Consider the following 16,334-nt stretch of genomic DNA (forward strand, 5'->3'; position numbering starts at 1 on the left):
TGTTCTAAATGTATTTTAGTGCTTGATGTAATCATTGTGCTTGATGATTAATTATTAAGTTATCAGTTGAATGCGGAGAAGCCAACCACAGGATGTTTGACCAGAATGATTATTTTGGTGTGTGTTAAATCATGACAAGAGTGCATGGTCCGTCTCACTCTTACAATCAGATTTATATTCCACTCACACACAGGACAAACACAAACCTGCAGCCTGCCAGCTAAACACAACATTTATCAGTCTGCTAGTGAAAAGAGAGACAGACAGAGAAACAGACAGCTTTACTGAATTAACTCTGCAGTGTTTGGATGAATGTTAACATTTATGTGGTGAATCCCAGGCATAATCAAAGACAAGCAAGAGAAGGCTGAAAAACTGAAGGCAAAATGACGTAAAGAAAATTAGGCTTTGTGCTAAACTCTACTGAAAAATGCTCAGATTTGCTCTATCAAAGTTCAGTAGACTTAATCAAGTTCCTGGTTGTGCATACTGGAATATTAACTTTATTTTGGGCATTTCTCAAATTCCTTTGAAGAAATAAAAAATAGCCACAACTGAAACAATAGTTGATATACTCTAGGAGTACAGAACAAAAAATAAATAAATGGGGATAGCATAGCTCTGTTAATTTGGTCATGGGAAAAAATTATGAGAAATGTATGCACAGCGTAGTTCTAGCAGGAAGACTAGCAGCTGTACATCATCGCACCATTAGCTGGGTCATTCCTAGCCAATCACATGTAAGCCATTGCTTTATAAGTCTGCTCACAATCTATCACATTGCTGTTTCAGTGTGCTAACACGGCAACCTCCACCACCCCACCACCACCGGTTGAGTCCCGTCCTGCCTGGGGGTAGGCTCCTCGCCCCTGCCTCCTATCTCCGGCAGGATATGACGGTTCCGAGTACAAATTCTTCGGACTGCCAGACGGGGCCTACGCCAAAGAGAGATGTTACTTTTCTGTTTTACATTCATCAAATAAATGGCATCTTAAATTCCACTCAAGTCTGCGAGTCTTCCTGATTGAAATGACTTATCTTGGCAAACTTGAACACAGTTTGTGACATTGTTGAGATCAATAACTCTAGAGAACACCCAAGTGAGATTATTAGAGTGGTTTTCTCATGAGAAATATCTGAGATGAACACTCGAAGATTCCAGCAAAAACCGAGTTGACATTGTGTGTGACTTTATTCGCTCTCCATTTAAACTCATTGCTGAAACCATTGAGAAATTATAAAGATCTCCTTTGTAACTTTTCTTTTCTACAGGAAAGTCAAAAGGTAACCAGTGTTTAAATGCTTGAGTACAAGCACAGAACACACTTCGAAACACAAACACAGCCGCAGAACAAAGAGAGCTAAATTGAAAGTAAACAGAGAGGGATGCTGGAGCGAGAGAGCCCAAGTGTACGAATGGCCATCTGGGCAGTTTACAGCTCCTGGTAGGGAAGAGTCTTCTCCTCCTGAGGGACTGTTAAATGGTTGGGTAATTGAGCTTGTGACATGTGTTCACCAAACAAAACAAAAGAGAGAAAAGACAAATGAAGCATTTATTTGCAGCATGGAGGAGTGCTGGCCCTTTCAGCCCATGCCCCAGCCAGCCACTGGTGAGTGAATTAAGGAGTATATAGAATCCCAGCAGATGTAGGGAGAAGAATGGTTAACGGAACGATCACGACTCCATCTGGGGTTGGCATTTTGTTAAGAGGGAGGAGCAGGGAGTCACTCAACTCGCTAAAGAGTCACGACCTCAGCAGCTGCCCCAAGAGAAAGAGAGAGAGAGAGAAGGAGAGAGAAAGAGAAGAGAGGAACAACTTCCAAAAAGATAGAGTCTTGCATGCTGACTGAACAGACCCAATATCACAAAGAGAACCATGGTATAACCCATGAAAGATACCATGGTTGTTGTATACTTCCATGAAGAACGTTCTTTGAAGTACATTGCATCTTTGTACATTTACTTTTTAGTCAATCTCATCCATTCAAATAATTTTAGGTTTTGTAAAGATATTTGTGTGTAGGCACTGTTTACACTAAATGTAAGCTTTAAAGTGAAATAGTTTGAGAAATCAGATCCTGCCTAAACTTTTGACTTGGTAGTTTGTATTAAAATACCATGGCATTATCATATGTAACCAGCGCTGTACCATGTTACCACAACTTAAACAAACAAACAATCAAAAACCCTAGAAGGAGACGAGAAGGTTTTAAACTGTTTAAAGAGATGCATTAAGATCCATTGGTTTGCATAAAGTATGGAAAGGGGCTTGCTTGAGGACCATAAAGGAGGGATGCTGGGGCTTTATGAGTTCCTAGCATGCATTTCTCATTACGATGTCAGAAAAGGACAGAGGTGCCTGTTGCAGCGTGGAATTGCTCCCAACAACAGGACAAAGCCAAAACGGAGCACCCACGCAGCAGTCACACCACGGGAACACAAACCACATGCTCTCAAATATATAAGCACTCATTACATCGACATTATGTTATATTTATGTTCTTGGAACACACTTTCCTAGCAAAAACACTTCAAAGAAAGTGCACATCCTGAGTAACAAGCTGCTGTATAATCAGGACAAATAGGTCACATGATGAGCTTGAAACTCTCAATTCCATTGACACAGATCTATTGAAGTAAACAATTTTACCTTATGCAAAACATGTATTATATACATCTTTAATAACGACCTCTCTTTTAATTTATTTATTATGTGTTTAAAATATACTAGAATTTTACTGTTGGGATAGTAAAAAGTTTTTTTTATTATTAGAATTTTATTTATTGAGTTTATGGTGAAAATAAGTCAAACATCAGCTTTTGGAACAAGACAAAGTATAAATATATTTTAAAAAAAATATTCTATACATCAGGCTGTTTTTATTTTTCACTCGGAAAATAGACAAAGATGCTGACTTGGATTGTTTTATCCAGACAAAAACAAATTAAGATCAAAATTCATTATTTACAAATCCAGCCTGGAAAAAGAAACTATTTGTCATTTTTAATAAGCGTTTCTCATACCTGAAATATCTATAGTATAAACATTATCAACTCTCTTTTGTCTTCTTTAATTTCAAAGCATTTATTGGCCATCATAGAAAGCATGTTAATTGTCATACTGAACAAACACATTATTTTAACCCGCACTTTCAGCAGAGTGGGAGTTTACACAGCCAGTGACCCAGGACTCCCCCTTGACCCTGCCCATGCACATCTCACCCTCTCTGGGGTACGAAAGATGGGTTGACAGCATTCCAAAGGGCCCTGCAGCACTGAATCACACACACAAATTCATCAGGCACAAAATACCCACAATACTTGTCACTACTTTAAAGCTTTGCAAAGAGTGTAATGCCATTTTATAGCGATGGTCTTGCATTTCATAAAACAACAGTCAACTTGCACCACACTCTTAAAAATACAAATAAAAATAATCTACTGTATAAAGTTCATCCAGATTCAATAAAAGTTAAGCTCAATCAACAGTATTTGTGGCATAATATTGATTACCATTCAAATACATTTTGTCTTGCCCCTCCTTTTCTTTTAAAAAAGCAACATTTTTGGTTACAGTGAGGCACTTACATTGAAAGTGAATGTGGCCAATCCGTAAACGTTAAAATACTGTTTCAAAAGTATAGCAACAAGATGTAAACAACATGATTTCAGTGTGAAAAAATCACGTACTAACCATTTCTATGTAAAGTTATATCCAATTTTACAACTTTGTTACTATGACAACGTAACGTGATAACCCCTAAAACCCTAAAATGACACTAAAAACAATGATATGAACAACTTCACAGCTAAAATAATGTTTTAGTTTTAACAAAAGTGTTAATGTAAGGGATTTTATAAAATTATAAGCTTCCCATTTCTGCTTTTAAACCCTCCAAAAATTGGCCCCACGCACTTCCACTGTACGTGCCTCACTGTAACCTTGATTTTTGCTTTTTTTAAATAAAAGGAGGTACAGGTCTAAACTATTTTTGTGGTAATCAGTATTATGCTACACATGCTATTGATTGAGCTGAACTTGTACTGAAACAGGAATATTCTTTTAAAGTGCTGAAGCACTGAAGAACCTTTCATTTTAAGAGTAGCGATAAAAAATATTCAACATGAAGTTCAGAAATTGAAAGAAATAAGCGTATTGTGGTTTAGAGTTACTCAGTTAAAAGCATTATACATAAAGTTGTAAAACAGTGCTTCCCTGTAAAATCACTCCCTACAATCCCATACACAAGCGTGGACAACAGTTGGAAAGTATTAGAAAGTTCCAAATGTTGACGTCAGTGGTACGTTCTATGTAAATGCTCCAAAACTGAAAGCAAATTAATCTTGTCTGAAACAAATCAGAAATTGCATATTTGAGTTGGAAATGATGATTCTGCTGTATGTGAAAGCCCTGCTTGTGTAAGTTATACAAAGTACAAAAAAGTGAGCCAACAATGGCCCACTGTAGATGCTAAAAGTCATGAGGTTGAAGCTCTGGCCTCTTACAGCTCTTCACCAAAACAACCAGAGACAATGTACATTTTAGTGACTTCGACATGATTCTGTTATAATTTCTTACAGATTCCCTCTCTGTCTTCCTTTACTGCACCCCCATCTCTCTCTCTCTCTCTCTGTCGAATCATGTGGCAGTTAAGAAGTGAAGCTTCTCAAGTTAAGTGATTGACAACGCTGTCTAGCTTTTCTCAATTAACTGCCTCATTGTGAGTCTTTATGGCAAGGCCCCTGAAACCCTCGACCTTTCCTTTCCCCTCCTTTTCATCCCTTCCTTTGCCAGAGTTTCTCTCACTCAAACACTTCCAAGAAAACAGAGCACTCAATTCGGAGAGGAGCCCCTATTTTCATTAACCTTCTATTGCTCACTTTCTCTTTCAGGCACTTCAAACCATCTTTGAGAGGAGAGGAGTGGAAGAGGAGTCCATCAGTCTGCAAGGGTTGGATGGGGTTCGACCCCGCACTCCCCACTTCAAAGATGGTTTGCATTCATTAATTGTTCTTTGAATTAATATTTGAGGATCACAATGCTTGGTGCCAGCACAGAAAGCAGACCTAATGAAGCATACAGGCAGCATTCATTTGGAGATAAGCTCAGTGTGACCGCATGCATGTGTGTTTTCTTCTTTTGCGTGCCACATTGAAATCTCAAGCTGTTTCATTTCCTAAACCTTTGTTTAAAAAAACATTCAAGTGGGAAAACAACAATGTTCCACATAACCGAAGACAACAAAAACTGAAGTTTTGTATTAAAGATTCATCTTTAATAATGCCTGAAAACAGATATCTTTGCATCATCTGTAACCTAGATAAACTCTTTGCTGAATACAAGGCATGATGATTGCTCATCTCCATGTCCGCGGGGCCCCGGATTCATTGCTGAGGAACATTCCAGAAGGGAAAGAAGGGCCCTTGTTAATTGATCAAAGAGACAAATTTCATTCAACACTTCATAAAAACACTCTAAAAATGTAAGGGGCACTTTCAAATCAAATTAGACCCTCAAAAGCCAAATATGGCCATAATCGTGCCTCTTTGTGGTCTAATTTTGGATAAATAGATGTCTTTACTGCTCTAGTTGAATTTGTGGTTGTGGCAGCAATAAACTGACAGTAATCTGCCCCAAAAGATCTGATTATTATTGTGTCACGCAGCTGTTCTTTTTTGCTGTTCCTCCAGCTCTCACTCTCCTTTCTCTATTGAGTAAGTATCCAGTCAGCAAAGCAGGCAAAAGCCCTATTTTATTTACACAAACAAAGTCCTCCTTGCTCTCTCAGACAAAGGCAGCTGAATCTTTCATGTGTTGTCATTGCTTGATTCTCTCTGTCCTCCTGGCTATTGGCCTGCTGGGAGACAATGAGCCCAGGAGAAAAGAAGCAGATTGTTGGAATGCAGCTCAATGAAACTAATTATTACATGTTGACTGCGTTCACCATGGCAGGTCTGAAAGCGCTAAGCTTATTCAATTGGCCTCCACGGGACTTTCTTTCAAAAAACTTGATCCCTTTGACTGTTTGTATTTCTGAGTTCTGTTTTTCGCCTGCCGTGAATGAGAATCTGTTTGAGATTGGCTGTGGCTCTTTGATGACTTTAGTTACTTTTAATTAGCTAAATGAGGCTCGAGGATTGTCAGTTTTCCAAAGTTAATAGTATAGGAAAAAGGAGGGGATGCACTCTTGCAAACACAACAATGTGTGAAGAGTTTTATCGATTTACTTATCACGGCCTTATAGACTCAACAGGCACCGTAGGAACTTTCTTTGAAAAGTTTTCATTTTCTGAATTGATATCATTACAATATCAGTGAGTGTTATCTTCCACTTTAACATCAATCATAACTTTCTCCTTAAACACACAATTTTGAAATAAACCATATGTTTTGAGACGGACAAAACAAGATGTCCAAGTTGCATGTTGGTAACTAGCTTATCACTCTTTTTAAGAGAGAAAATAATTAAATAATTAAAACAAAGTGCAACAAAGTTTGAGTGCCCAAAATATCATAAAACTGCTCCGAGTATCCTCTGAATTTTTACCACTTGAGAAACATCATTTGATGTGTGTTCTTATTCCAGTATTAGTAAGCAATGGTCCTCTACACTGCCTTTTCCCAGACAAATAAATCTGAAGGAGCCCTTGCTTTGATCTCAGGCCTTTAAGGGGCCCAACAATAGGTTTTGGAGGAGCAGGGGCCCGAAGCCAACACACCCCTCTTACCCGACATATATAAACTCAGCAAACACGTACTTAATCAATATTTGGCTAGATAACACCCTCTTGATTCTGTATACACCCTTTTGAGATTTTAACGGAGCACCGAACGGGGAAAACACAACAACTCCCACAAGCAGGGAGGAGAGAGTGAAATACAGCCAATGCAGAATTAGCCACTGCAAACAAATGGAGGATGGTTGAATGGAGAAAGAAGTTTACAGTGTGTCAATGGAGATCAGGACTCATTGAGTTTTATGATGTAGACACATCTACATGTGAATAAAAGCCAGAGGTGATGATCTGTCTAGGAAAACAAAAAACATTAACCCTGCTTTGAAAAGGCTGTTTTCCTTTCTCCTTTCTCTATTCTTTGTTTTGTTCACTCTTTCTTTTTATTCTGTGCAGATATAGACATCTAAGTAACTTTCAAGTCCAGAGTTTAAAAACAAACAACGTCAACAAGACTTTTGACTTTTTATTCCTGAAAGAAGTGCATGGAAAATATTTGTGCTAAGTCAAAAAAAAGTGTCTCAAAAAGTGCGCTTCAAAAGAGCATATCAACAGAGTATCTCCAAAACAAAACTATATATATAAATCGACAGTCGATTGTTAAACTAATTACCAACTGATCTGTATTCGCGATGGCGGTGCTGGAAAGAGAGAACGAAAAGGGCAGTGAGGAATGAATGCGCGCCCCGGGCGGATAGGAAGGGGGCGGGTTTTTGTCCTGAGATGAAAGTGGGGACGAATAAAGGGCTCGATTTAATCTACTAGAAAAGGTTTTCATTGCAATGACTGAGTGCAATGTGCACCAATTGTAGCGCGGCCCGTGACGCGAGGCGATCCCAGCGAGAGTGCACAGAGCCCAGCGGATCTCCCGGGTATATTCTCTCCACTTGACATCTAGAACAAACTCCTCTGCTCAAGAATTCCAGTCTGTTGGGGGTCAGAAAAACGCTCTGCCTGTATCAACTTCTCAGTAAAAAGGCTATATTAAAAAGTTGCTTGTCCGAAGGCTATCTCTGTGTGGATGATAAAGATTTTTTTGTGATGTTCTGACACGTTGTTTTGACATTTGACTGTCACTAATTCAATTTCGTTGTTAAAATCCATTATTTACCCTTGTGCGTCAATAAAAAAAAAGTTACTCAGAGGTCTTTAGAGGACAAAAATGTCCGCGTTAAAAAACTGCCATAACAATATTATATATTAATATTATTTTCCACTTTCAATTAGATCATTTTTAACCAACATCAGTCACGATCATAACAACAACATTTTTAATTAATTATTATTTTCAGGATTTTAACCTTTTGTATTACATAATGGCAATTTGTTTACATAATGCCACTGTTGTAGTTTTACACACACAAACACTTACACACACACACATACACATTAATGTCTCAATACACACATACCAACACACCCTCACAATTTTAGCTGCATCTTTTATTCAATTGGCCTGCAGTGCTCTATCACACAGCAAACAAAAAATAGGAAAAAAGCATGTATTTGCTCCATAGGCTAAACATGAGATAAATTGCGCCACCTGGTGGAGAATATTTTTGTTTTTTTAATTTTGAAGCCTGGGCTCCGGAATGCATGAATTTATCCTTTAATAGCACTGAAATCAAATATTGCTGTTTTAATGGGTTTCAGTGGGGACATTTTTTCCTGAAGATCCTGAGTGTAGCTATTTTGTGTACACAGAATATAATGTATAAGAACTGAGGTTGAAATATCAAAACTCCCCCCAAAATACGAACCTTTGGAAAAATTAATGCCATTGGCATTATCAACAAAAATGAAAAAGACAAAATAGTCCCAAAGGTCGCACAAGAGTTAACAGTGCAATGCAGTGCCGCTAATTATCTCAAAAGCAATAATGCCATCTTAGAATTGTTGCGTAGTTATAGGCAAATTCAGTTACTTAGGCCTATTTTACGTTTGATTGTTTCAAATTATGTATAAAAAAGTATTATGAACCTTCTTTTGGCATAATTTAATAAGTATTTAAACTGGTAAATGTAACAGTTTTTTAACAGTTTACAATTGAAGTTAATTATTAATAGACCTTATTCTGAGTTGCGTCATTACATTTTTGACGATAATGAAAACGAGGCTGTGAGGGATTTACAGTCTAGTTTAAAGTCTCTAGTGATGATTGTTCACCATGTGTGATATTGATGGGAAAAAAAAGCTTCCTAAAAAAATTAATAGACAAAATAAATAAATAAAAAACAGGAGTTTTCGTTCGCGTCACAAATCAAATATGCCGTTACTCTGAGTGCCGTATTCAGGCATATTTGATTTGTGACGCGAACGAAAACTCCTGTTTTTTATTTATTTATTTTGTCTATTAATTTTTTTAGGAAGCTGTTATATGGTCTAAATCCGACTATTCATTTGAACCCTGATCAACAAGTGTTAATAAAAAGTGGGTATTTTTCTGCATTAGATTTAACCGTTTTAAAGCATCCCATTTTTTTTCGTCCCTTTCGCTTCCAAAACGTACTGACGTTTTTGGGAAGGGTTAAAAAGGAGGAAAATTCCAAGACATTATCTAAGTGAAAATTGACACTTTATTCTGCTCAGTCTATAAAACTCTTCTGAGCCAGGACTACGATTCCTGAATAATTCATCTCTCATTGGCCGTCCATAATGTCCTCTCTGCGCCTTTTGTTGGATCGTTTTTTCTTTCTTTCTTTCCAAATTTTGAAAAGCGTGGAGTCTTTTGTCAGGACCAAGCTACTGCTAGGCCACGCTTTGTCCTGAGGAAACTGAAGCGTGAGTCTCATGGACTCTTTCGCTTTTGTTTCCCCAAGTTCATCCTCAAGTGTCCGATTGTGCGCCACAGGAGCGTCTTTTATCAAATGCTATTCTTGGACAAATGTTTGATTTACTGATTCGTGCAGTTTCCCTCCAGGAACGTCTCGTTTTATGAGGTTAATCTGTTATGGTCCTCAATTCAGTTTCAATAACTTTAACGAAAAACACAAAAACCACAAAATCAAAATAGGCTAAAAATAAGATAGAAGAGACATAGAGTGTTTTTCATCGATCTCTTGACCATTTGATGTCAGTATTGAAAAGATAATAATAATAATAAACATTGGAAGCAACTTACACACGATGGGAGCACCCGTAAATATTTTTATGGCATCATATACATGGCCCGCGGCATTTTCAAATGTATAAGCCAACTTTTTATTACTTTTTAAAATATTGTCCCAACATGAAAATTAGCCTGATAATTGTTTCTATTATTATTTTATTAACCTATATTATTAGTAGTAGCCTATAAGGCTTTTATGATTATTATTATTAGGTTTTTATTAATATTATTAGTGTTATTATTAAGAAGAAGAAGAAGAAAACGGAGAAAATATAAAGGTCTTCATAAAACTCATAGTTGCTCATAACCCCGTTTTCCTTATCTCAGTTCTGCACAAAATAAAAATTACATAAACAAAATAAAGAAATGTAACACTTACATCTGTCGCCGAGAATCCCATCGATGCTGTGTTTGGCTCTTCTTTCGTTTTCCTCGATCTCCCTTTTTTCGACTTCATCATCATCTTCATCTTCATCTCCATTTCCACCAAATTTACAGCGCAACATGCGGCTGATGGAACTTACTGCGCGATATTAAGAGATTTTAAGACATATTAGAGATATTCAAACCTTCATTATAAACCAAATTAAAAACCCAACCCACAGAAAGCAACCAGCAACAAGATATCACAACATTGTACTTGAGTGTTGAATATGTAAACGCTTATATATTAGCAACACTGGCGCAAGTTTAAAATATCCGTATCCACGAAGAATGCGACTATCAACCTGTCTTTTCTTAAATAGGCCTGTACAAACAGGGCAGCCTTCGAAATCACAACTCATCTGTGTTCTTTTTCTTCTTTAAAGCAACAGGTGCGGGAGGAGAAAGCTTCACAAATACAGTCCAATCAAAGTACCTGTGGGCACGTTATTTCGGTCGCAGATTCCGTCTTTCAGCAGTTTATCCCGGATCTCCCAGCTGAACATCCCTGGATTCTCCCTTTTGTATTCTTCGATTTTCTTTTCCACATCGGGAGTTGTGCTCTGCTTTCAATACACAAATGTTGAAACTAAGATAAGAACAGGGTGTGTTTTGTTCGTGCTTACTGTTCTGTTTAATCATTTTTTTTAAATAGTATTTGTTTGGCTGATATTTGGGGGGTTACCATTGTTCACCAAAATGGACTGGTGCTTGTGCTTTGGTTGAGGATGGACTTACAGTTGCACTGATTGATTTGAATGCTGTTTAGCTCTATGAAGTTGTAACACACTCTCACAGCGAATTCGTCCGGATTCGTACGACTTTTCTAAATTTGTCTAATTCCTATGATATCATGCGACTGCACTTGTTTGAATCCTTACAGCTTTCACTACAGACCGTGCAACAGTTTCACTGTCTTTACAATGTTATTGATTTTATTTGAAAGTTCATCCCAATCATAACTTAGGCTATCTTAACTTTAATGAAATGCTATTTAACATCAAGACTCAAATATATTTGAATGATGGCGCCAATTACAACAAATTAGAATGTTAGAATTCAAATTCAAACGGTTCTATAATTTGTAATATTCTTGGGTTCTTAAAATAAAATACAAAAGTTGAACGCTTTTGAATTAAATTTTTTTTAGGAACCAGTTTAAGAGGAACCAGTATGTTTAAAATGACATGCACTCAAAACAATGAATTCATTACCTTTACTTAATTTAATTCAAGAAAGTTTTTATAAAGCAATTTATTTAAGTTGCTTTAAATTCAGTCAGTTTCGTTAAACCAACATCATTTAGTTGGATTAGGTAAAATAACTGTACTAGCTGGTTTAACTCAACTTCATTCGGTTAGTCAAACTTTTTTTAATTTTTATAATTTACTATGTTTTATTTAATTAAGTTTCTTATGTTGGTTCAAATTAATATTTTTTTTTAATCAGTAGTAGGTATATTAAACACTGGCATATTAGCATAAAACACTAAGGACATCAAATCGCCTCTGTATGTCCTACCTTGGGTTTGCTGCCGCCAATAGCGCCGGGCCGAATGGATCCGGTCTCCTGGTACCTGCATAAAATTTTGGACACGCATCCGTGCGAAACACGCAGCTGTCGGGAGATGACACACGGTCGAATTCCGTGATGGGCCATCTCTACTATCTTGTGGCGGATGTGATTGGGCAGAGGCCGTCCGTTAATGAAGACTCCACCGAGCTGGTTCACGCGACCCTGGCCTAAAGGCGTGGAGACTGCAGTAAGATACAAAAAGTTATGTCAATGACACTATATCAGACTGTGTCAAACCATTTCGTGGCGCTAAAAGTGCATAAATGATAATAACTTCATGACAGCAGGATATTCTGTCTTAGACTACAACATCAACAACAACAAAACTGCTACTACTACTTTCAATAATAATCAAATTATAGGCTCAATAATAAATAATAATAAAAAATCCTAATAATGACTTATTACTTGGCGTTTTGATATTAAATTCACAAACCTAAAGTGGTAGCTATTACATATAAAGATGTTAGCTAATTGTTGCAAGGACACCCTTTTCTAGAAGAACAACCCAAGAACAACAACTTTTTTAAAATAAAAACTGAGACGTTTGTTTTAAATGCGTATTTAACTAAGCATTATTTTTTGGCTAAACATCACCTTCCTTGCTTCAGCCATAAGGAAATTCATTGACATGCTTCACATTTTTCTTTAATTCAAGATGAAGATTTAGTCTCTAATCAAATATCAAAGTAGTTAACAACATAAGTTAACATGAACTAACAATGAACAATACTTTTTCCTCATTTATCAACCTTGGTTAATGTTAATTTCAACATTTACGAATAGGCCTACATTTTTAAAATCAAACGTTGTAGGCCTATTAGTTTAACATTAGTTAATGCACTGTGAACTAACATGAACTAACAATTAGCCATTCTATTTTTATTAACTAACATTAATAAAGATTAACAAATGCTGCAAAATATATATCTTTAATTGTTTGTTCATGATACCTAATGCATTAACTAATGTTAACGAATGGAACCTTAAAGTGTTACCAGTATTTGTAATAAAGGAAGGATAAGGCCAACTTTGTAACGGAATATAATCTCAGGCTGTGCTACTGGAACCAGAGAGGCCAACAAACACCTCACCCTCCAAGGAGTAGCCTGCTCTCGGATAGTTTTGGGGTGGCGTGGGGTGCATCATCCTGGAAATGCCCCCCGCAAAGGCGGTCATATCTCCGGGCTCTCTGCACGCAAGAAACGGTTGCACGGAGCACTTGTCCAAAGACCCTAACGAGAAGCAACCGATGAATCAGTAAAGTATCAGATCTTCAGCTGATGCCACGCGATACAACGAAAAGTCAACTTCAAACGTCAAAACGTTGCCGCCAATCCTCTGAAGTTATTCACTCTTGGATATCCAGATGTGTGGTCATGCTTTCTCAAATCAGTTTGAGGAGATAAAACTCTCAGAGGTGCTTTCCGATGTTGTTGACACACTTGTTGTTGTGCATTGAAACAGTGATCGTTGGCGAAACATTTTATCAGTCGTTGAGTTGTTGGCTCCTTCTGACCGACGAGGACTGTGATTGGTCAGGGAGGGAGGGTCCAAAGACCAGGGAACGCTTGCTGATTGGTCCAAATTGTGAATTTTTCTTGTGCCACAATGACCTCGGGAGTTCAAGGCGATGTGTCACTGACAACACCTTCAAACGTAAACTCAATGGTGAAAACAATCCAGAAGATCGTGCTGTATTTTCTCGTAAAAATAGGCCCTATGGACCTTCTAAAGATAAAATTAAATATAAGTGTTGCTCAATGATGCCTTGTTTTACCAAAGTCGTCTTTATCTATGAGGCATGGTAGTATGTTAGTATTGAGCATGAAGTCCTTATGTAAACCTAAACAAATCCCTATAGCTGCACAGCACAGAGGTATTTATTGTATAGACAGTAGAGTCACTGCAAAATGAAAGGGGCAGCTTGCTGGGGTCACAGCAGGGTATGACGCCTAGAGTGCCGTAAAAGCTGTCTGTGGAGACGAATGCAATTGTTACATATAAAGCAGACATATTCAATATAAATAATAATATATATCATATATAATATAATACCACTCATTCTCTTGAATGACTCATCTCTCTCTCCCTCACTCACTCCACCTCACATTCAGAGCACCTCCTATGTTCCCTGCAGTCACATAAGTTCCTTATCTTAACTGGAGCTCATTGAAAATCTCACGTCTGTAAAAAGGCGCAGTTCGTTCAGAGAGACCCATGATCAATCAGCCTGCCATCACACTTTCAACTGTTCAAACACGAAGAGTGATTTCCCATTCTGGTCCCTCCACACACATGACTAGCCTATTAAAAGGAATGTTCATCTCAATCCACAGCATGTGTCATAATGTTTATTAACACAAAAAACAAGTTTTTAAAAAAGGATGTCAAGGTTATACACTGAGGCACTAACAATGGAAGTGAATGGGGCCAAATTTTGGAGGGTTTAAAGGCACAAATGTGAAGCTTCTGATTTTATAAAATCACTTATATTAACTCTACTGTTAAAACTCGTGTATTATTTGAGCTATAAAGTTGTTATAATCGTCGTTTTATGCGTTTTAATACAGGGTTTATGATGGTATCGTCATGGCAACAAAGTGGTAAAATTGGATATACAACTTTACACAAAGAAGGTTAGTAAGCAATTGTATCTTACTAACCTGTGAGGCCCTGTTCACTTACATTATAAGTGTCTGTAACCAACTTTACTATTTATTTATTTACTTTTTAATAGAAGAAGTGACAAGTCGAAATAAAATGTGTGGTAATCAACATATGTTGGGGCCCATGAGTAATATTCACATGCAGAAATATGGTATATGGCAAGTTATGAAAAACATGTATTGTTTTAACTGATACTTGTATACTGTATATGCAGAAATGTTTTCCAAAATACTATAAAAATGGCCGATACCTGATATCGGATTACTGTTTTGGACTAGAAAAAAAAAAGTTGTCTGAGCGAGGGGACCTAAATGGAGACTACACATAAAAATACATAAAAATGTATAAATAAATAAATACACAAAATATCTTGACTTCATGAACCATATAAAAGTCTTTCAATAACTGTGGGGGGAAATGGGCCATCCTAAGCTTTTCATTGTCTAAATCTGAGACATGAATATCTTCTGCTTTGTGTTGTATTTCCATGAGACTAATGTGAGAAACACGCTAGCTGTCATCTCAGAGTTATCAGCTCCACTAAGAGACGTCGACAGTTCAATCAAGGAGTAAAGTGCCCCTCTGCTCCTCTGGTATATGAGCATTATCGCATTGCTGTGCTCAGATGAGCATGTTTCGCGGCTTGCTGAGAGCGAAGCGGATAAGAGCATGTTATTGCCGTCCACGGTCCCAGGTGTTCCATAAACGGATTAGCGCAGCGGCGTGGTGAGAGGAGACCGCGCGCGCCACAGGCCAGGCTGCCCTCAGAACAAGGGAAGTGCACAGACGCCCATCCTGACTTTAATTGACATCTGAGCGTTCCTGCCGGATTGGCCGGAGGGACAAAACATCAAAAGTGATATAATTGCTATTAATATATAACATTTCCCACATGTGCAATCTATCTATCTATCTATCTATCTATCTATCTATCTATCTATCTATCTATCTATCTATCTATCTATCTATCTATCTATCTATCTATCTATCTATCTATCTGTCTGTCTGTCTATCTATCTATCTGTCTGTCTATCTATCTATCTATCTATCTATCTATCTATCTAGCTATCTCTGTCTGTCAATTAGATTTCTGCCTGATCTAATCCTTCAAATTAGGTTTGTTGGTATTCAGGTTCATTCAGACATGTTTAACAACATTTAACCTTGAATCAAAAAAGTTAATTTAGATGTTACCCCGTAAAGCATCGATTTAGGTTTGTATTTTTAGTCTATGTTGTAAACAATTAAAACAACAACAACAATAATAATCATAATAACATTAATAATAAATTATTATTAATGTATTAACATTACAAAACAATGTATAGTTGTTATTATTGTATTAGTTGTTAGTATTATGCTATTTTTATTAATATTGTTATTACTTCTGTTATATTTTTGTATTCACAGATTTTCATTTTTGCAACTTGTTAGTCAGCTGGCCTAAGTAGGCCAGTTAATTTAATATATATATACACTGTTTATTTGTTCCCTATTTACGTGTATTTGTGAACTAAAGAGGAACTAAACAACACGACTAAAGAAACAAACGACAGAAAGAGGCAATCCACTCTAATTTTTATAAAAAAAAATAAAATACAACGACACGACACGTTATTAGCCTACATGTTTATCCATAATTATCTAAATCTTTTTAATAGGATCAAAAACACTTTTGAACATTTTTAACAATAATTGCAAATGTTATTGTTATTATTATTATTATTATTATTATTATATTAATTAATTAATTTCAAAAATCAGAATGTCTTGATAATGTGTAAGTGAACGATGTTCATTCACGTGTATCAAGGGTCATTT

General features: G+C 36.8%; 1 protein-coding gene across 1 annotated transcript in view; it reads right to left on the bottom strand.

Annotated features, from left to right (window-relative positions):
• The window catches only part of LOC127645106 (paired box protein Pax-3-like), a 36,624-nt gene extending 23,339 nt beyond the window's left edge, over nt 1–13,285 (bottom strand). The window contains exons 1-4 of the mRNA XM_052128634.1: nt 12,938–13,285; nt 11,790–12,025; nt 10,705–10,834; nt 10,225–10,368 (exon numbers count right to left, since the gene is read on the bottom strand). Coding sequence (XP_051984594.1) covers nt 10,225–10,368; nt 10,705–10,834; nt 11,790–12,025; nt 12,938–13,022 — 595 coding nt within the window. The 5' untranslated portion in view covers nt 13,023–13,285. The remainder of the gene's footprint in view (nt 1–10,224; nt 10,369–10,704; nt 10,835–11,789; nt 12,026–12,937) is intronic.
• Between the last annotated feature and the right edge of the window lie 3,049 nt (nt 13,286–16,334).

The sequence above is a fragment of the Xyrauchen texanus genome, chromosome 6, assembly GCF_025860055.1.
Source record: "Xyrauchen texanus isolate HMW12.3.18 chromosome 6, RBS_HiC_50CHRs, whole genome shotgun sequence".
Classification (NCBI taxonomy): domain Eukaryota; kingdom Metazoa; phylum Chordata; class Actinopteri; order Cypriniformes; family Catostomidae; genus Xyrauchen; species Xyrauchen texanus.